This window comes from Polypterus senegalus, chromosome 4 (genome assembly GCF_016835505.1).
Source record: "Polypterus senegalus isolate Bchr_013 chromosome 4, ASM1683550v1, whole genome shotgun sequence".
Lineage (NCBI taxonomy): Eukaryota > Metazoa > Chordata > Cladistia > Polypteriformes > Polypteridae > Polypterus > Polypterus senegalus.
This window is the reverse complement of record NC_053157.1, coordinates 11,266,704-11,290,310: the sequence shown is the minus strand read 5'-3', so window position 1 is coordinate 11,290,310 and position 23,607 is coordinate 11,266,704. Positions and strand designations below refer to the sequence as shown.

The 23,607-nt window shown below is 35.2% G+C and overlaps 1 protein-coding gene across 6 annotated transcripts in view; it reads left to right on the top strand.

Moving 5' to 3' along the window:
- Positions 1 to 23,607, top strand: part of lrba (LPS responsive beige-like anchor protein) — a 792,225-nt gene that overhangs the window by 174,904 nt on the left and 593,714 nt on the right. For 4 of the 6 annotated variants that reach the window (XM_039750241.1, XM_039750238.1, XM_039750243.1 and 1 more), the window contains exons 31-33: positions 6,780 to 6,852; positions 8,936 to 9,069; positions 17,962 to 18,023. In XM_039750241.1, coding sequence (XP_039606175.1) covers positions 6,780 to 6,852; positions 8,936 to 9,069; positions 17,962 to 18,023 — 269 coding nt within the window. The remainder of the gene's footprint in view (positions 1 to 6,779; positions 6,853 to 8,935; positions 9,070 to 17,961; positions 18,024 to 23,607) is intronic. The other 2 variants (XM_039750242.1, XM_039750239.1) reach the window with 1 other exon arrangement.

Sequence of the window (23,607 nt, the reverse complement as noted above, 5' to 3'; positions counted from 1 at the left end):
TACCTCAAAAAAATGTTCAATTAAGCACTAAAAACTAAGACACGCTTCATGAGCCTGATTTTTGATACGCCGTGGATCAAAAATTGAAGTATTATTGAGAGGTATTGTAAACTTTTTTTTTTTTTTAAATTATATATTTTTTTTTTTTAGATAGGAAATATTCATGATGTTTGGAATAAAAAGAATATTGATGTTAATTCATAGCTTGATACTTGAATTTTTTTGTTGGATTTTTTTTTTTTATTAAACAACATTTTTCATTAAAAACAGTAATATTCCTAATTGTTCAAAAATTAAAATAGCTAGCATAAAGTCATGGAGGACTTGTCTTTGCAAATTAACTCCTTTGCATGAAGAAGTTCCTCATGTGTAAGCAGAATATTGCAGGAAATATTCTAACGTAAAGTAATGGCCTTTTTACAGCTGCAGAAAACTCGGTGGAATGTTAGTCACTATTTGGAGTTCAGTGAATTTTGAGTGTTTCTGTACATCTGTATTGTTTGTGTGAAGTTTTGTCAATGATCTAAATTTGAACCTCTTTCAGGGATATCTTAAGTAAATCGGAAATAATACTAGCAGGCAAGGGGTGCTTTTGTTGTTTATTCTCACAAGATATAGTTAAAAGCCCATAAGATATGAAATCTAAACTTAGATTTCTGGCCATGTATTTATTATGTGTACAAGTACTGACTGAAATTTGAAAATTAAAATTTAATTTGAAAATATTTTATTGGTGGTTCCTCATGTTTGCACCTCCAGCACTGTAAAATGTAGTCTGTCTGGACCTATGTCATCCAAGTTATTTAGTGAAGACTTGTAAATACCTTATACAGACAAAAATCTGTTAATTGGTGATCATGCTGTTTAGGCACTTAACTGTGTATTTTTTTGTCTTATTTTTAAACGCTTGAATACATTCTTGCAATCAATTGGCGTTTCATTTATTCTGTATGTATGCTAAATACACAAAAAAAATTGTGGTCAATATTAGGAATGTGAATCATAACAGGTTGACAATCATATTCATACAGTTAATGCTGAAATTAAATAGCTGACTAAAGTGGATCTAAATTCTTACATGCAAAATATATAGAGAGAGAGTGAGAGACAAAGCACTTTTAACTTTGGTCTAAATTTGGGACATGTCACATTTTAGTAGAAGCAGGGCAGAAGAAGTAAATGCCTATCTTTTATTTAATCCAAATATTGTTTCTATGTTGTATTTGAACCTACATGTTTAAGAAATTTGACATTCTAGAGGAGCCATTCATTCCATCAAGCCCACTTGGTTAGGAAATTTATGTGGAACATTGTGGGGGGGGGGTATCTACTGTGTCAATAGCCATTGCTGCTTTCAAAATGCATGGATGGATAATTTAACTATTATTATTAAGCATGCTTCCACATAATAGCCTAGCACACTATATAATAATTATAAATACTATTGAATACAATACAGAATAAAAAATACAAGGTGAACTAAAATGAAATACCACATTTCTCAAGGTCATTGCGTGAGGCAGAGGCAGTCGAGTGGGTTGGGTTGGGGGTCCTTTGATAGGCAATCCCTTGTAGTTTTCAGTCAGCAACATGCCTGGGTGTGGTGCGCACCTTGCTTTCGCTGTCGAAGCATTCATCAAAAACATCAAATCCATCATCACCACACAATGTGCCTTCCAAATGCACTTCAGCATTCCTCTTAATGGTGATGTCCCAAATCGGAAAACAATTCTTCAGTCGGAGGCTAACTTTAGATAGACAGGTACAAAATGGAACAAAAAATCTCCAGGCCGTCCTCGGACTGTACGAATGCCTGAAAATATCCAATCTGTAAGGGCATCAATTTTGCAGTGTCCTAGACATTACTCAAAGTTATTGTCTGCTTTTTTTATTTTTATTTTTTTTCCATTTTTTCATTTTTGTTACTATTTAATTTAATATTGTTTCTTTGTATCAGTATACAGCTGCTGGATTATGTGAATTTGCCCTTGGGATTAATAAAGTATCTATTTTATCCATCTTATCTATCCAATCTATCTATCTATCTACCGACTGACCGACCGTGCACAAACATTATTCTGCTTCGGGCATTTCCAACATGTCTTTGAGGAGGATTTTACATGAAAACTTAAATTTCCATCCATACAAAATGATGGATGGTAGTGCAGGATCTTGCTGAGAGAGACTAGGAGAGGTGTTGAGAGTTGTGCACGAACATTCTGCAAACTGTTCATCGAGATGCAATCATCATGTGCAAAGAGGAGGCGCATTTCCATTTGAATGGTTGCGTAAATTAGCAAAACTTTCACTATTGGGCTGAAACCAACCCTCATGAGCTTCATCAGAGACCCCTGCACAGTGAGCGTGTTACAGTTTGGTGCGCTGTTGCAGAATTTGGCATTATAGGCCCTTACTTTTTGAGGGGGTGGAGCAACTGTCACTGTCACTTCAGAACATTAAATTGAAATGCTAGAGAACTTTTTGCATCCCCAACTGGAAGAAATGGAGAAATGGATGTGGTGTGGAAATGGATGTGGACCAGTACAGTAATAAAAATATACTGCTCAAAAGAATTAAAGGAACACTTTTTAATCAGAGTATAGCATAAAGTCAATGAAACTTATGGCATATTAATCTGGTCAGTTAAGTAGCAGAGGGGGTTGTTAATCAGTTTCAGCTGCTGTGGTGTTAATGAAATTAACAACAGATGCACTAGAGGGGCAACAATGAGATGACCCCCAAAACAGGAATGGTTTAACTGGTGGAGGCCACTGACATTTTTCCCTCCTCATCTTTTCTGACTGTTTCTTCACTAGTTTTGCATTTGGCTACAGTCCGTGTCACTACTGGTAGCATGAGGCGATACCTGGACCCTACAGAGGTTGCACAGGTAGTCCAACCTCTCCAGGATGGCACATCAATACGTGTCATTGCCAGAAGGTTTGCTGTGTCTCCCTGCACAGTCTCAAGGGCATGGAGGAGATTCTAGGAGACAAGCAGTTACTCTAGGAGAGCTGGAGAGGGCCATAGAAGGTCCATAACCCATCAGCAGGACCAGTATCTGCTCCTTTGGGCAAGGAGGAACAGGATAAGCACTGCCAGAGCCCTACAAAATGACCTCCAGCAGGCCACTGGTGTGAATGTCTCTGACCAAACAACCAGAAAGACTTCATGAGGGTGACCCAAGGGCCCCATGTCCTCCTCAGCAGCATGCAGTTCGATTGGCATTCTCCATAGAATACCAGAATTGGCAGATGCACCACTGGTGCCCTGTGCTTTTTACAGATGAGAGCAGGTTCACCCTGAGCACGTGACAGAAGTGAAAGGGTCTGGAGAAGCCATGGAGAACATTATGCTGCCTGTAACATCATTCAGCATGAGCAGTTTGGTGGTGGGTTAATGATTGTCTGGGGAGGCATATCCATGGAGGGTCACACAGACCGCTACAGGCTTGACAAAGGCACCTTGGCTGCCATTAGGTATCAGGATGAAATCCTTGGACCCATTGTCAGCCCCTATGCTGGTACAGTGGCTCCTGGTGCACGACAATTCCTGGCCTCGTGGTGAGAGTATGCAGGCAGTTCCTGGAGGATGAAGGAATTGATACCATTGACTGGCCACCACACTTTCCTGACCTAAATCCAATAGAACCACCTCTGGGACATTATGTTTTGGTCCATCCAATGCCACCAGGTTGCACCTCAGACTGTCCAGGAGCTCAGTGATTCCCTGGTCCAGATCTGGGAGGAGATCCCCCACAACACCATCTGTCATCTCATTGAAGCATGCACCGATGTTGTCAGGCATGTATACAAGAACACAGGGGCCATACAAAGTGCTGCGTACAATTTTGAGTTGCTGCAATTAAATTTTGGCAAAATGGACTAGCCTGCCACATAATTTTTTCACTCTGATTTTTGGGGCGTCTTTGAATTCAGGGCTCTGTAGGTTGATCATTTTCATTTCCATCAAACGATGTGGCATCCTTTCGTTCCTAACACATTACCCAGTCTATATCAGTATAGATATCCAGGAGGATTTCTTTTTCCCATTGAGATCTGATGTGTTTTCAAAGTGTTCCTTTAATTTTTTTGAGCAGTTTATATTTTGTTTACCGTTGCGTCGTAATGAAATTTATTTTCTTATAGCGTTTTTGTTGAATAAATGTTTGAAATGTGGTACTTCTTTTTGCCTCACCCTGTATATACATATTATTATAGATGTATATGGTTGTGGTTGTTTTTACATACAGATATTAGGCTGCATACTCAACTGGTTATTCTGTCATATTGCATAAGATGTTTATATTAACAACCACAAGTGGTTTCCCTTACATGAATGACTCCCCATATGTAACTAGAGAGGTATATTTCTTAAAAGGCTATGTGTATAATGCACTACTTCAGTTGAGGACTGGTGCTATCAGTTTATCTTTATATATCTTAGCTAAAAAACAACAGAGGCAATAGAGTAGAGCACTGTAAAGCCACGTTTTCATCTGCAGTGATTTAATCATCACTCCAACAGTACCCTTTTTTTTTGTCGAGGTTGAAAGGAAACACACAGTCTTTAAAGTCCTTTTATCAACTGCCTGGATGCAATTAGTGGCACTGTTATCAATGTTACATGCTTCATCTGTGTACTGTTAAATACATTCAGCACTAAAATTTCTCAAAAGTAATTTTTGATATAACCAAGGTGAAATGGATATTTTTGGCTACTGTGTCACTCACTGTGTGGCTCTGTTGACAGAGTTTCTTGCTACATTATTTTCACTCCTGAAATTCATTGGTAACAGAACATGGGAATTTTCATCCGCATTCCAGCCAAAGTAAATCTGTGGTTATGCAAGTCAAGCTACAACAAGCAAGTTTTAGTCTTAGAATACTCGCATAAGTCTGACTTAGTTTAGTGCTTTGGTGCCCATCTCCAGTCCTGGAGGGCTGCAGTGGCTGCAGGTTTTCATTCTAACACTTTTCTTAATTATTTACCAGTTTTTGCTGCTAATTAACTTCTTTTGAATTCATTTTATTTGACTTGCTCTTGAAGACACAGACCCCTCAATTGTTTCTTTTTCCTTAATTAGCAGCCAAGCAATAGTGAGATGCAAAATGAGCCAAAAGAGGACCAGCAAACTGTGACTATCATACAATATCTGAAAATAAAGAAAGGTGAAGGTCTCAGGAATGCTGATCTGCTCTTAGAAAAGAGAAAATTCACAATTTCGGAAATGTCTGCTATTGCACAATGAGAACAGCAACAAACCATGGAATTAAAGAACGAGTTTAATTAACGACAAGACTCGGCACCTCATTAAGCAACTGGTTGGAGTTTGAGGCCCTGCCTTAGTTGGACCTCTGTTGGCTCACTCACTTCACATTTCACTTGTTTGGGTGCCATTTAAGAAAAGAAGCGATTCAGAGCAATGATGAAGAAATTCAGGGAAATATTTCTTAAAAACCAATTCAATTAAAATTAATTCAAAAGAAGTTAATTAGCAGCAAAAACAGGTCACTAATTAAGAAAAGGGTTAGAATGAAAACCTGCAGCAACTGTGGCCCTCTAAGACTGGAGTTGGGTACTCCTGGTTTAGTGAGTTCTTTTTTTTTTTTTTGACTGTTTGGGTATTTCTTTATCATCATCTTCTTGGGTTTGTTGGAGGCATGGTGCAGTTACATGATTGCGAGTCATGTAGTGTAACATACCCAACCTCATCAGTCGAACTAGTCTTGGGTTTTTTGGACCTTGCAAACAAAAGAGAGGTTAGTCTGTCTGATGTTTCCTGTTTTATACCCAGAAAGCATTTTATACAGCATTGGCTCTGTCAGGCTGCACGTTATTGGTTGTTAGAAATGGGCAGAAATACAAAACATGGAGTGAGGCCAAATTAGACATAGTTGAAGGTAGTGTAGTATGATATGTAAAGATTTGGTCTACCCTCAAAGAATATCCAGGACTGTGGTGAGTAGAAGAAATTTTGATTGTGGGCAATTGGCTAACCGGGGTAAACACAGAAAAGAAAAAAAAACAGTGATATGATGATGTTGAAAATAAATAAAGGGACAATATTTACTTAACAGCCTGCACATGCATTGAAAATATGCAATTGTAAGAGATTGATGCATTCTTAGTACTTCCCATTAAACTACAGCTGTTAGTACAAAGAAAATTTACAGTGTCATCCATTCAGAATTTTAGGAGGATATTTTTGAGTTATTTAAAATTGTCTAAACTTTTATCTAGAGACAACTTAAACTTTCTATTTTAACATTGTAGTATTGGAAACCAATCAGTGATAAGCAGTTGGTGAAATGACATAAGCAGTGTTCTGTACGAGGTGGGCTGTAGGTAGATAATCCATTTGTGTTTTCTTTCAAGCTCTTGTAATTGTCAGTTAATCAGGCACTTTGTAGGAGCCAGTTTATCACTTGGAAGATTGGTAGAGATAAGTTTACGATAACTTACTTATACATGTTTGAAGTGGCTACTTGAGAAACTTGCCAAAAAGGAGGTGGCGACTGCACACACACACTCTCACAATCTCTGTTCCCAGGTGCTTTCTTAGCATGGCAGTAGTAATGATTTAAGACAATAATTGCTCACAAACATAACATTTTTTGCATGAAATGTAAACTTATGTAAATGCTGATAAAGATATACATAAAAGTTGATATGCTGTAACAATGTACTATTCAAAATATAATCAAAGTATTGGAAATTACATTTGTCATGAATGAAGTCTGTTAAAGTAAAATACAATCATTTTGTTTTTCTTACAGGAGGGGGACCAGCAAACCTACCATATGTTCCCTCAGTGTCCCCAATGACAGAAGATTCAGCTTCAAATATGAGGTAATATCTAACTGATGCGGTTTTGAACAATATTAATTTTTAACTTTCCCGTTCCCCATTAGAATGCCTTACAAAGTACAGCCTAATGACATAAAAGTGACAGTTTTACTTGTACAGTGACATTTTGAAATGAATTGCTCAGTATTTACATATACTTTCATTATTTTTTGTTTTCAATTCATCTGCATCTGCCTTAATATTTGCAGTTTATGTACAACATTGGAAATAACAATTATTTAATAATTGAATCATAATGTGGACACCTAGATGTAGATAGATAGTGTCACAAAACGACCAAGAGACATCAAAAAGGTTTGGGGCAGCCACCCGTATAATATGCCTTGGCTGCAAAATGAGTAAATTGTTGAGATATGTTCACAGGTTAGAGTCCAGAACAGAACTGATAGTATAGAGGCTTTAAAGGCCAGCATAGGAAGTGACGTCATCAATGGCGCTGGTGCTGGAAGGGATGTTATCAATGGACCCTCCAACACCACCTCTCCCCAACACAAACACAACCCTGCCCCCTCCCAGTGCCGGAAGTGATGTCATCAATGGGCACCGGAACCTAGAAGGATTTCCAGTGGATGGTCTGCAGAGGGTTGAGAGAGAGAGTGCAGGTCGCCACCCCCTGGTCTGGTGTGGTATTACTATTATTCAGGCCCTCTAGCTGCCTTCCAATTGCACGTTTGTGACAATAGATAGATCTGCAAAGCACTATATGATTGATTGATTGATAGAACTTTATTCGTCCCAAGGAGGAAATTTGGCTTTTTATAGAAGCTCTTTAAAATAATAAATACATAAATAGGTAGATAAGTAAATACATACACACACACACACACTCTCTCTCTTTTGGTTTGAACACACACCAAAATGACTATATAGCAAAAAAAAAATAATATAGAAAACTGACTAACTTGTCAGTCTCTGTCCCAGTGAGGCGCTATATACAGATGGATTGTCATTGATATAAAGGAGCCCCTGTTGCGTTTCTTGACAAACTTATGCTGAATAGTATGTTCGCTGAAAGTACTCAGTGTTGGTGTGTCTGAAAGAGAATGTGCAGCATTATTCATAGTGGCATTCAGTTTTGTTTTAACTCTCTCCTTTGCTACTACCTTCAGGGGGTCCAGAATGTGCCTTTTAACTGAGCTTGCCTTTTTAATTAGGTCAAGAGTTTAGTAATACCATGGATGACTGAAAGTTAGTTTTGTTTTTAATACTTCATCAACTTGATGAAAGTTTGTCAATACTGCAGTTCAGTTTATTTTTGTATAGCTCTCTTTAATGAGTTCAGTTAAAAAACACTGAGAAGTTCTCTGGTTAAATGTAAATGTAAACTTTACAAATTGCATACTGAATATACATATATAAACATTTTATTTAAACAAAGAGGAAAACAAAATGGTTTGAAACTAATGGTTTGAAACTGATTAACATAAATAGAGTCCAGCAATTTCTATCCATTGTGAAATGTTAAAGTTTGGTATTGTATAAACTAAATCATTAATAAGTGCACATTGGCTAATAACTGTTTGCATGTAAAAGTGTGTCAGTCTGACCATTAGCTTAGTAAATGTGCTTGATAATCTCTGTGACAGTTCTAATAATTTTGTTACTTAATGTTTTCCATTTGTTTGATACACATTCTGGCATAATTAAGGTTGCGAAAAGAGAATCATCCAGGGAAACTGTGTGTTAATGTCATTTACACATGTACTGGTTTACTGAAAATTGATGACTTTGTTCTAAAACAATTAGAAAATAAAGAATCAAAAACAAAATGGTAATACTGTGCAATTATTATTTGAATTAACTTTGTAACACAGTTACATTTTTGACCATTAATACAAAATGTTTATTTAAGTTCTCTCCCAAGGGTAGGGGTTGTGTGATGTTTTGTTAAATTTGACTTGATTGTATGTAATATTATCTTCTTTGTTGTATAAGGTAGACTTTGTTTTTAATAAAAAAAAGTTCTTTCCCAAGATAATTAATCTCCTATATCTTTTAAGTGTTTCCAAATGATATTTTTTGAAAAGTATAATCCATACTTTATATATTCCTTTTTTCTTTGTAGTATTTCTGATAGACTGGAACATGCTCTTGAGAAAGCAGCACCATTGCTACGAGAGATTTTTGTGGACTTTGCACCATTTCTTTCTCGTACACTTCTAGGAAGCCATGGGCAGGAACTACTTATTGAAGGTACAAGTAAGTGTTGTGTTTTTGATTAGATTGAGCACATTATCCAAATATTAAATATATATACATGCTTTGTTCTTTTAAATATTGGTTAAATTGCTGTTTCAGTTGTAAATTTCATTTTTCTGTTCAGTAGCATAATTTTTGGAAGACAAGTTCAGAACATATGTATAGGTTTAAAAGCACAGAACAACATTCAACCATGTGTCATTTACATGTATATATTCACTTATTTATGTAAATTTATCATGATTAATTTAAAGAGACAAACTGTTTTTGTATTAAATGTTTTTGTATATTAAAGGTGTATAAAGTTTGTCATATTTAAACCTAGAGGACTCCGTATAGTAAACTCTTCCAAATTGGCTTTAACTAAATACCGAGTAAAGGTCTTAATACTTGTGTCAAGAGGATATTTCAGTTTTTTTATTTTAATTAATTTGCAAAAAAATTCTAAAATCACATTTTCACTCAGGTATTCAGTGCTGCTTGATGTGGGGGGAGAAAAATGACTTTAAACTGTTTTAGCACATGTCTGTAAAATACAAAACGTGTAAAAAGTCAAGAGGTCTAAGTACTTTCTGAATCCATTGTATCATTCAAACTCTACCTAGAAAATGACAGCTTCAGTGTGATTAGCTGGTTGTAAACTGATCAGGGATGCTTTTATGAGGCCCTTGGCAGCTTTGAAAAAAGCTATTGTTTTCAGAGGCTAAACGAAAAAAAAAAAAATGCTCATGCATTATCAACTTTGTATTTGTTTTACAAAGCTGTATGTCATAAGGGTTCCTATTATGTGCAGTGTTTACTACTGTATCAATTATATACTGTAAATGATTCTGCTATCTTATAGCAAAATGCTTCACAGTGTGAATGAGATGTCATTCCAGGTTTAGGTCTAAATGTAAAGTGATGTGTCTGCTGCAAACCAATCACAAGACAGCACTCGGCACCATCTGTACTGGTAAAGAGTGATGCCACCATTACGTCACAAGATTGCTTCTTATCTGATGTTATTAAAAATAGTATAGGGAAAAATAAAGGAAACAATGTTCTTGCAAGTTTAAAAAGAAAACTTTTTCTTTCTATCTAGTAGTGAAAACTAGAGTATGCTGTAAATTTTAGGTGAAAAGTTTACTTTCCATATATGGATAGTTGTTAGATACCTATGCATGTATTATCAGCAAGTATCTACTCTGATGTACACTTGATCATTACAGATTTTTCAATTTTTATTTTTGTTAAACTTTGTTCATTCATAAATACTCAAATTGATTATTTTAATTATAATTTGACTTGGTAAGTGTATGCACCTAGTAATATAAATTTTGAATTATATTTATCTTGGCAATGTAATACATAACACCTTGATTTTTAAAATGTTCTTATATCTGTTAATATTGTCAGTCTGTTTTTTCTGTTATAGTGATGACTGTTGTGCCTTATATTAAAAAACTAGCAAAATACCCGCGCTTCGCAGCGGAGAAGTAGTGTGTTGAAGAAGCAATGAAAAAGAAAAGGAAACATTTTGAAAATAACGTAACATGATTGTCAATGTAATTGTTTTGTCACTGTTGTGAGTGATGAGTGTTGTTGTCATATATATATATATATATATATATATATATATATATATACTGTATATATAAATATAAATATATATATATATATTTACACACACACAAACATATATATATATACATATCTATACATATACACATACATATACATACACACATACATACACACACATATATACACACAAATACATATATATATACATACACACACACATATATATATAAACATATATATACATATACATACATATCTACATATATACACACACAGCTATTTCGTATCAGTGCAATACGCTGTTTGTTAAAACGGATGACACCCGCTCTTACGCAAGTCTGCGTGGATATTATGAACTATCGATTTGTTCAAGTTCTATTTAAATTTTAAATAGAAGGAATTTTTATTTAGTCGACAGAAATATCTTTGGTAGGAATGGTAAAAACAGACAGGAATATTATTCCTGAATAAATCAACTCAAACCTTAAACAACTTATAATATTTTGCTCTCCATAAAAATATATCCTGTCTAAATTATACAAGTTAGAAATAAAGTAAACATTAAAAGAACAAACATTCAAATTTCTTTACTCTTATGTAATTTTATATTTTATAAAAAATAAACTTAGATTTTAAATATCCCAAAAGATTTTGCTCTCCATAAAAATATATCCCGTCAAAATTATACAAATTCAAATATGAACATGCTGCATAACAAAACCTAGAAATATAAATAAAATGTGTTCCTTTCAGCAATAACAAATCAAATCATTCAGTTGTCTTTGCTCATATGTCATTTTAGAGCTGGACGCCTGGCATCTTTTTTTGGCAACAGGTTCGTTTCTGTTTGGTGTGAGGTTCTGTGTTGTGGAGATTCTCAGGATGGATTGCAGGTGCTCATCAGTGAGGCGACTCCTGTGTGCTGTTTTGTTAGTCTTTATCACTGAGAAGAGCTTCTCACACAGATATGTGCTACCAAACATGCACAAGGTTCGAGCCGCATGTAGACGGACTTTTTGTTCTTCAAAGTCACCAAAGCGCCGTGCAAACTCAGTGCGCCAGTTTATCAGCAAAGTGCGATGTGGGAACACCGTAGTGACGACTTGGTTTAACATTACTTGGTAATAGGGAAAGTGGGGCAAGTGGTTGTGTCTCCCATAAAAGCAGCCTCAATTGAAATCACTTTGTGATTGTGCACGGGTAAAACGTCCGCTGAAGTGTCAGATTCTTATTTAATTCTTCTGCTTTCTGTATCTTCTGCATTGCATTCAGGTCTTTCAGGTTACCCTGATGTTTTGTTTTATAGTGCCGCCTTAGATTAAATTCTGTAATTACAGCCACATTAGCTCCACAAATGAGACACACGGGTTCAGTAAACATATACTCAGCCTCCCATCGGTTTTAAAGGCTCTATTTTCAGAATCAACTTTTCTCTTCAGCATCGTGTGAGCTAGCTTCGCAATAACTTGCAGCATCTTAAGGTAGACTTGATTAACGCGGTAACTGTTCGGCAAGGCAGCTGAAGCGCTGCATTATGGGATCTGTAGTTTATTGTGTTACCAACGCTTCATATACCCGGCTTTAATAACAATAATACAGTATATAAAATGATCTCGGGCGGATATAATTACGCCGGGCGGATGTGGCCCTGGCCCTTGAGTTTGACACATATGGACTAAATAGAACTTGAAAAGATATATTTTTTCAAATGTGATCGCGCAATTCAGATAGAGTTGACGCGCACTACAGCCTGCATGCCTCAATAAGTCATCCTCCCTTGCCCTTACTTTTTACCGCTCATCTAATGAATACACTGAGTATGGCTTTACCAAAACAATCACTGATGGCGAATAAAGTATCCATTATTCGAGTATGTAGATCGGGTTATATATATATAGCGTCTCGCAGCGGAGAAGTAGTGTGTTAAAAAAGGTAGAAAAAGAAAAGGGAACATTTTAAAAATAACGTAACATGACTGTCAATATACAGTATTTGTTTTGTGAGTGTTACTGAGTGTTGCTGTCATCAAGGATTTGATTATCATTATTTCTTTCAATCAGGTTCGTATTTGTAGGATGTGTTGTGTTCAAGTTACATTCCGTGTTTGTCAATCGTGTAAAGATGACAGGTTTCATTCATCGATTCGTTTCTTACTGCATCAATAAACAGCTCGTCTTCTTCTTTATCTGAGACCTGACACACTGCATGCAAGGGTTTTTTTTACACTGTCTTCCTTTAGTGGGACATTGACTTTTTCCAACGTGTGCTTTGTTTCCGCAGTAGTTGGATTTATGAATATGCTTGTATGTATGAGACGCTTCATATTTTTGCTGCCTTTTCAATTGTGTAATTCGGTTTTTGTTCAGCCATCTTTGGAACTGTTGCCTTTTATCTGTGCACTGCGTCAGTTCACGTGAGCCACTCGGTGTACATGCATCGAAGGTTCCCAGCTGACATGGTGCCATCTCGTGCTATGTCCATGGCTGTATTTAATGTTACCTTAGTCCTGGCACTTAAAACTTTCTCTCGCAGTTTCGCTGAGTTTGTGTCAAACACCACCCTGACCATCTCATCTTCCTCTCCATAAGCACAGTCCTTCACCCGTGAATATTTACCCGTGGCAGTTTGCTATTGGATTGCCGCTGACGGACGGCCTTATATGGGCAGGCACTAAATTACAAACGCCAGCGGCAGCCTGTCTATGAACTTAATTTAAAGTGTAGGTTTAAACCGTACTTTGTTTCAGTAGCAGAACTCATGAATATGGTTGTATATGTCACTCGCTCGCTTCTTATTGTTTCGCTGCCTTCTCAATTATATAATGCATGTTTTCTTCAGCGCTTTTTGAGGTCTTCCTGGTTTTCTATGTACTGCGTGATTACGTGGGAGGCGTGATGATGTCACACGAAACTCCCCACGGCGTTGAAGCTCATCTCCATTACAGTAAATGGAGAAAAACTGCTTCCAGTTATGACCATTACGTAGAATTTCGATATAAAACCTGCCCAACTTTTGTAAGGAAGCTGTAAGGAATGAACCTGCCAAATTTCAGCCTTCCACCCACACGGGAAGTTGGAGAATTAGTGATGAGTGAGTGAGTGAGGGAGGGCTTTGCCTTTTATTAGTATAGATCAATGTAGAATTTTTGAGCTATCCGTGTCATTACCACTTGAAAGAAGATGAGATAAATAAGAAAATAAATGTTATTTTTAAGAAATTAACCAATTTACATGTATTTTTCCTATTGCAGAATTGCTGACAGTTCTCTATGTTTGTCTTTAAATCATAGGTGTGAAGATTTTCATCAGTGCCATGTTACGTTTTTTTTTTTTTCACTTTTGAATTCTATATTGCTATTCTACATTCTGTTTTTGAATGATTACTGCAAAAGTGTTCTGAGATATTTTTTAGACAGAAGATTCAGTGTACGCTAGTTGTACTTGCTAATCATGTTGCTGGAAAGAGATGGCATTTTACATCTTGGTTAGCACATGCAAGGATGAAATGTACATATGATATAGCGTACATTTTACAATTACATTTTTGCTTGCATGTCTAATCAGAACAGTTACAATAATGCAGTACAAGCAAAAGACACAAAAATGATACAAATGTGATTTTAGAATTTTTTGCAAATTACTTAAACTGAAATATCCTTTTGACGCAAATATTCAGACCTTTACTCCGTACTTAGTTAAAGCCGCTTTGGCAGAGTTTACTACATAGAGTCCTGTAGGGTTTAATATGACAAACTTTATAAACCTTTAATATACAAAAACATTTAATACAAAAATAGTTCATCTCTTTAAATTAATCACTATAAATTTACATAGATAACTGATTATATACATGTAAATGATGCATAGTTGAGTGTTCTGTGCTTTTAAACCTATACATATGTTCTGAACCTGTCTTCCAAAAATTATGCTACTTAACAGAAATATATATGTATATACTAGCTGTGTAAACTCGTGGTGCAAAAAGACCAGGGTCCTAGAAACTATTGATATCATCAGGAAAAAAAATTGAAATGTAGAGATGTCAGGTAATTGAAAGGATCTATTCTGGGCGTCTCTCTTCTAGGAGGATTTGTTTTGCCAACGTGCACGCATCACTTGTGTATTGGAGGCTAAGCGACTTTATCTTTCTGCGGAGGTTTTGTTTTGTTGACTTGCTCCACTCGCTTCTGTATTAGTGGTGGGAAGAAAAGTTAAAGAGATACTATTTTGCCGATGCGCTCGCCTCGCTTCTGTATTAGCGGCTATGTGAGTGACTTTGTTCGGAGGTTTTGTTTTGCTGATATTCTGTTCTCGCTTGTGCATCCTCGGAGGTGGAGCCCTTACCCCAACTCCACCTCTCACTTCTGGGCTGGACAGACACACACACTTCCACGCGTAAACGTTTATATACAAGATATATATTCCATGTATATAGTTTATTTTCCATGTATACAGTGAATATTTGCAAGTATTTTTTATATACATACAATTATTTGTTATAATATACACTAACATATATCTGTGTTCTGGAAGTTTAGTTTATTATTAGAAACTTCACTAACAGGATACAGATTTACATATACAGCAGGAGCAATATGGATGCAATTGTTGTGACTGTGTGCTGATTTGGGTGGGTGTTGCAGTGCTCATGCGGTCTGTTGTCTCCTTCCTTTGGCACCCTACAGTGTCACTGCCATTTGTGGCCACTGGTGTCTCCATGCTCTCATCTGCTTTGCTCACTAGCTCACTAACTCACTTGGACTTGGAGTAGTCACCAGTCTGCCTCAATTTCTCCAACTCTTTGACTTGTTTCAAGCCAGAGTACTTAAGACTTGCTAGTGGCCCTGGCCACAGACTGCTGATCTTTAGCAGCATAGAAGCATCTCTGAAGTATTTGCAGGTGAGTCCTTTCTATCTGTACCACCGTCTGGCTCCACCGGTTCTTTTCATAACAAAGTGCTAACCCAAATGATTATGTTACATTCCATTTTTTTCCCCCACTTCTATTCTCTTTATAATCTGCACTCATGTACAGTAGAATAACTTCATCATCTACAGCACACAAATACAATATCAACAGGCAACCACCATTCCACATTGAATATTCTGTTTAAGTTGTGCGAAAAACACTTGCCATAATATGTTTGTTATATAGGGACTTTATTCTGAGAGGCTGTTAACCTGGATATTACGGTGTGTATATAATATCTTTCTAGTTTATGTGCAATAATCCTATAAACAAGTAAAAAAACATTCAGCTTACTATGAAGTTCATAAGTGATATATTTTTGTTCTGTGTTTTTTTGTGTGTACAATCATGCTTAGACAAAAAGGATGACCACTGCCATATTCACTTCAGTTGCATCTCTAATTCCATCAGTATTCTAATCAAATGTGTACCATACTATATTTTTAGATATTTTTAATGGAATCCAGCTTTGTAAACCTGCTTTTTCCCAGTCTCCCTTAATAACATATAACCAAAATGTGATGTTATATTCAGAATTAAATGCATCAGATCAAGCTGATACAAATTGAATAATTTTCTGATTGTAATGTTGGCCTTCTTTCAATATGATTATCATCCTAGATTTGCTGCTTTTAAACATAACTATTATTAATATTGATAATAAAATGGAGTTTTTATTTTTTAACATTAAATTATACTTTAGTGAAATATGGAAGAAATTAATATTTATGACAAGGCTGGCTTTTAAAGTACATGTAAATTATGCTTAATGATGCAACCTCTGAAAGAGATACTTAAAATATAAAAAAAATTTGTAAAGTATTCTTTATTCCCTATGGTGCCTATCGATGACAGAATGACAATAATGGGACTTCACAACCTGTTCTCGTATCACTATTGATCCTACATAAACTTAAAGAAGAGCAGGGATCGCGGGGTATTGGGAAGTCATTAAGTGAATAACCAATCCATACTGTATTGCACATATTTCAGTTTTCACACTGCATTTCTAAAAAAAATCAAAAGTTCCTTTACTTTGAAGTATGCAAGCTAATCTTTTAGTTACAGTATACAACATTCTATAAATAACTATACTTTAACATTTGTAATGATAGAGTGGATTTCAAGATATTACAGTTCTCTGAGGAAAATTAAAATTTTTAGATTGCATCAATGTTTGAAACTTTGTTGCGCATTTTAATTACACAACAGCTAACAATTACAGTAATGATTAAAAGCTGAATGGACAATATTAATAAGACATCTTTTATTGTAATAGGAAAGTGTTTAGTTTCATGTGTTGCAGATACAAAAGTTGTGGAGCTCTGAGAGCTTTGGCGCAGTGAACAACAATGAAAAAGGTTTATCACAAAATTGCATACATATTTCCACATACTCCCTAAGCTTGCCATTAGTCTGAAATAATTTCAAGTATTGAGCGACTGCTCTTTGTATGGTACTGCTTGATACAGTATTTTGGCAAAAAAGGAGCAAATCAGATTTAAGGTTTAAAACATTTAGAGTATCTTTTAACTAACTGATTACAGTTCTGCAAAGGTTTTATAGAGAAAGGGGTCATGGGTCAGAGTACTAATAAGAGTGTTTGGGATGTCTGCTGCCACCAAACAAAATGGAAACTTGATTGATAGCTGGAGGGCTGGAGGGAGAGAGTAACTGAGAAAGCAAAGGTCATGAAGCCATTTCCCCTCTCTGCATATATAATAACCTTTGTGCTCTGAAATAGCAAAATGCAGTTATTAGGGATCAATAAGACATATGCTCTGCACATTTGTAGCTGTAATACAAGGCACAAATATGTATTAGTTTACAGTAACATTTTGTTTCTTCATTAACACTGTCGATATTTCTATCCTTGCATATGCAGACAGTTTATGTTACTTATGGTTAGTTACATTATGTTAAGGGAAATGAATGCAGAAAATGTTTAGTGATGCCATCTTCAAATATAAGTCTTTGTTTATATGGATAGTGACTTGCACTTATGGGAATATGGTGAATTTTACTTAACTTGGACTTAACTGAATTCAGTCATGGGAAAGGGAATTAGTAAATATTATTGAGATTTTTTTTTTGGTAAATCTTTCTTGCTGACTTTGAGTTTTACATAGTGTGTGTGTGTGTGTGTGTGTGTATATATATATATATATATATATATAATATGTGTGTGTGTGTATAAATATCAATAAAAAGTTGCTATTCATGACTATTTGAATTTCACTAAAAGACAATATATAGTTGGCTTTCTTTTATAGGAAAACCATTTCAAGGAGAAGTGAACAGTGTGTATATTTCTGTAATTTAATATAAATCATGATTTGTTTTGCCCTTTGTCCTCAGGTTTGGTCTGCATGAAGTCCAGCAGTTCAGTTGTGGAGTTAGTCATGCTGCTTTGTTCACAGGCAAGTTCACTCTCTCGTTAATCTAGCATGAAATGGTTTGCTTAACTTTCAACAAAAGTATATCACAGTTTACATCTGTATTTAAAGGAGAAAAGGCTTTCTGTAGAATAACCATTTTTTAAAACCCTTCTATTTTTTAATTTTAAGTTATTGTGCTGGCTTCAGCTTAATTGCATATATCAAGTAAATAGTCACATTTATTAGTTGTTATCTTTTAGAGGCCGTCACAGGACACTCTTGTCAATACAGTACTTCTTTTTTTTAACATAAATAGGTAAAATAAGGCATTTTTAATGAGTGGAATATTGGTCTAGAGGTCAAGGGTTCTGAACCATCAAAACACCTTTGACCTTCATTTATGGCCTTTCTGGCTTACTTGGTTGATGAAGAGGATAATGCAACATTAATGTTTTCTTTTTTTCCTTTCTCCATTGACTCATTCTTTTTGTGTGCCAGAGTTGACAAATTTATTTAGTTAGTGCTGATGGACAGTTCATGAATACAAATGAAAGAATCATAGTAGGTGTGAAACGTCAATGCTACATGTTGTCAATAAAGTGCAATAGGGACAATTGCTTCAGGAGATCACAATTAATGGCTATTTATAGTTGATGACTGCATAAAATTAATTCTACTGTCATTTTTTATTAGATGAGTATGCATGTGTGTTGTGCTTATGTTTAAAACTTAATTACTATGCACATTGGTAAAAAATATTTCACTTTCATTTTAACTTTCATAGTCAAATGTAGCATCAGCAAAAAAAAAAAAAGATGGCAGGTTAAACATTTTGTAAATCCAGCTCTTTGCTGTATTGTTTCTATTCTGTCTGGAATGGTTAAACAGTATATTGTGTGTAGTATCTGTTACAGTAAAAACTTTAGCAAAAGAAATGAAATGCATTTCAGATCAATATTAAACTACACATACTCATGTAGTAGATTGCATGTTTTTTGCCTTAATATTACATAACAAAAGACACAAAGATCAATGATGGGCTAGCTTCAAGTTCTAATTCATGTAAGGATATTGCAGAACCAAGAATAAGTCTCAAACAATGTTGATGTGTAAACATTAAAATGAGTCTTCACCAGCAACTTGCCATGTATGCAGTTTGATTGCTTTTGGAAATAGGGTTTCTTTTTTTTCTTTAAGATCTTAACTGTTGAAAAGATACATCTGCTGTAAATGGTACAACTTTAGAGCTTTGTAGGCATATTATATTAAAAGGATTGGCATAGATGCCCTTAAGAGGCTACACTAGGTACAGAATGGTATTGCATTGCAACTGTTCACTTCAAGTCTTACCTAGTCCTCTTGTTTAGTTTGTATTTTTGCTGTCTTGATAGTCTCTTATAAATATTCGTTCTAATTATTATCTTGTTGCTCTTACTCAGCTTTTTCTCACTTTATAAGATGGTGAATTACAAATAATCTGGTAATGATGTTAATAATAATTTAATAATGAGTATTCGTTTTTCTCATAAATATCAAGTTATTTGAAGTGGCCTGTATGTACTCAGATGCAAGTAGATCACAGAGTAAATACACATCTGAATTCAAAAACAATATTAATTACCTTGGCTGCTTGAACGAAGCAGAGTTTCTGTATTTCTGCTTTTTTTTTTTTTTATGTAGTGTTCTGTAGGCCATGTAGATTGAGACTTTAGATTTCACTACTGGCTTAAAGTGTCTATAACCATTACTCCACTGTTAAGTATGCATTTATAATAAAAAGTATACTTTCTCCTTTCAAAAAAAAATGAAGTTTGAGGCCATGGTCGTCGTCTTGTGTGAGGTATTCTATGGTTCTATGCAAGCCATGTCATTATATTATTTTTCATTTGCAGTTTGTATTTCCACAATTGTTGGCGAGTCTGAAGCATGCTCACGTGATCTTGAGTTGTGTTATTTGACATTTTCAGTGACTCAATCCAGATAGTCAACATCTTGCCCCAAATTTGATTTTGTCTAATAATGTCCTGGGGTGTGCTCTGTATGTACTTACCTGGAAGTATGGTGCATATAATGCAGCTACAAGGAGTAAGGAGCAAGGGTTTTTTGGAGCTTACAAACTGAAGTGAGGCTTGCCTATAATGTTTTAAGTACCATGGCAGAATAGGAAAAAATGAAAGACAGAGGCTGAGATTGTGGTTGATCTCCCCATAACTGTAAATCAATCGCTCGGGCATTAGCTTCGTCAAGCAGCAGTTATTGTCTGTTAGATAAAGGTGATAGGCACTATTTTGGAAAAATTGAGACTGTGGTCTAATTTGACTTGCTGAGGTGATGTGATCACCTGCTGCTGTTGACAAGGTTGACTTCCTTTCCATCTACACTGCAAAAAATTAAATCTAAGTAAGTGAAAAGTATTTATATCAAGACATTAAATCTTGTTTTCTTTATTGTAAGAATTATTGACAAATCAAAAAATTACCATTTACGATTTTTTTTTTTTAAGCTTACTGTAAGAAATCTTGTCAAGTAAATGTTGCTTACCCTACTGGCAGATATTTTTGCTAAATAAAAGCTAAGCAGCTCCCATTTCATTTTTTTTGTCTATTTTTTGTATATGCATTTTTTTGCAGTTATGGAAGTTGTTGAATGTAACATCAACTTTAGAGTTTCTTATTATAAACTAGCTGATTACCCAGTGGCTTCGCTCACTGAGTTCAAGGGAAAAAAATAAAATGTAGTATTTATAAAAAGGTTATTAAGTAGTAAAACATTTAGATAAAAGAATTTGAAGAACATATAAGAAGCGTATAAAATATTAAACAGTAAAACATTTCCATAAGAAAATTTGAATGATATTTACGAAGTGTATAAATTATTAAACAGTAAAACATTAACATTTAAGAAGTAAAGATACATTGAGTACTACTGCAGTGGTTTTGGGTAAACTACCTGCTTGACAACCTTGAACTACGTGCCTGTGGTTTAAGAGAAAAATTATTCTGAGAAATGTGAACGCTGCCCTTCTGTGCTTAACGGGCAGAAGGTCCAAAAAATTCCCAAGTCCAATACTTTACATGAAGAGGTCGGTACATATTCTTAGATGTAATCCCTCCATCTTCTTAAAAAAAATTCATCACAAAAGCAACCTTGAATGTTGCAGGGTTTTAGTGACCCGAATTCACCTTAAGGGACAGTAAGTAGCCGTGCACCGCAATTTACCAAGAGTGTCACGCTTCGATGGCACCGATTACACTCATTCGCAAAGATTTCCACTGTCCAAGGAGCCGACGGGGCACTTGAAGTGTCACAAACAGTGCGAGAAGAGAAGACGCTGCCCGAAACTGCTAAGCTGTCGACCCGGCAGAGCAGCCCGACATTCCGTGCCTTCCAGCGTCCACTTTGTTGTCATGACCCCTCACCGCTGAAGGCGGTCTTCTACAGCTTGGTGCAGTTAAAAAGTAGAAAGACGCAAAGCTGTTTTCTTCATCTCTTCTACTATCAAATACTGGCAATTAAAAAAAAAAGTTAGAATGTGGCAGTTTCCGCGACAATCACTTGGACGAATGAATAAAACTTCTCTGTCAGAACGCGCCTGGCGGCGGACGGCACAGCGCTGGAGTCCAGAGAAGTGGGCTGGGAGAGGGCGACGCAGGGTGCACTTCTATGGGATAGATCGGTGTGTTTTGCTTCTTTTCAATATCAGTAAAATAACTCTCACACAAATAATAACAATTCGTAAAGACGATATAAAAATGGTGTCCACAAATGAAGTGATTAGTTCCTGTATTATAATATGTTATGTGGTCATACGTTATTTCCGTTTCAAAAGCGAAAAGAATTTTATATATACAGTATATATAGATAACTTTAAGTCCATTTTCTTTAAATGATTCAAATAAAATTGTGAAAAATAGCAAGATGGAGACTGAACTTGGAGGTTTTTTTAGACAATAGCTGTGGCTTGCTAGCATCCCCGAAGAATTACTGTATTTGAAAAGATTATTTAATAAAAGGCACTATACTAATGTTTCATTGCTTAATTGGAGTCTATAGTCAGCAAGTGTCTTTAGCACTGTTTAATGGAGATACACTAAAATCACATTTGTACTTCTGCATCTTCCCCATGAACATCTGGCTTATGTATTTGTCCCAAGTCAAGATGATCAAAAATTTAAATGCTGACATGTAAAGTTGTTCTCCCCTCACTCATGCTGAACTGTTTAAGCTATCACAGGGGTGAGAGACTTGGAGTCGGTGATGACTATGTGGCCCTTAATGTTCACCCTGCATTTCCAGATATCTAGGCCTAGTATCCAGAGATGAAACTTTAACAGGTTTGGTTACCTGTTTTTAGCCTGAAGCCCCTGTCATTGCATAGTTCTTGTTCCTAGCCCTGCTTTACTCTTTGATGAGAACCTGTAGTTCTACTCACCCTTACCTATGAGATCGGGAAACTTGAAGGATGATGCCAAATTAATATTAAAAAAGCTTCATTTACTGTATTTAGGCTAACAGCAAAGTAAAATAGAAGCATCTGTGAGTGCATATATAAAATAAACCAACGTATTTCCTTTCTGTTATATGCACTAGTCCCGTAACCCAGTTAAATTGGTCTTACAGTTTCAGTACTCTTCTGTCATTAAAGAAGAATAGAATTTTTGTCCAGTCTTTTTTGTACCAACTCTGAACATCATTTAGTTTTAGGTTTAGGTACAGTGTCCTTTTTTTGTCATTCATTTTCAGTACTTCCTTTTCCCTATCCTTAATTTTAGTTGTATATTTCTAAAATTGAATAATACATATGCAAAGAATACACTTGATGATGTGATTATTTTTATTTTTGGGTCACAATTAGCAAGTGATTTCGGTCTTATTTAACTACTTGAAAGTATTACAATTCTAAACATTTCATTCATTACAAAATATAGAATTCAATATAGAAGTTGAAGAAATTGTGGTTTGTAAGACGTGATAAAGGAGATATTGTCAAGTAACACACAAGAAGACCAAATTAAATCTTTTTATTAAAATTACAGGAAAAAGTACACATCTGTTGCCTTATATACTAGGGGCGTGAATTGTCATGATTCAGCTGGAATGAACTCACAATGCTTCTGTCATGACAATATTAAGATACTGCACTATTTTATAATATTGTAATTTGATTCTACAATGTTTATTATTTCATTTTTCTATTTAATGTAATTTTTAGTTAACATCATACTCCTGTCTGCTAAAATTTGGCAATATATCACATCTACATAAAAACCTTTAATTCATCTCATTCAGATATTTTTATTAGTGAAAATGGATTTCAAGAATATACTGTATCTCCACACTAAGATTTACAATACTTGTTTATGGTACATTAGACAATGTTTATTAATATACCACATTTTCATACATGAAAGTAACTCAAAGTGCTTTACAGTAATAAAAGCTAAACATATTTACAAAAATAAAGTAAAAAGTAAAGAACAATAATTTACAACCGTAAAGATGCATATTGATATATCTTCTAAATTTACCTCTGTGGGATACCTTGTAAGATGAACCCTTATTTTAATCAGTGTTGTCAACCAATAATTAAATTTGAGAAATGATCAAATATTCATACATTTGAACA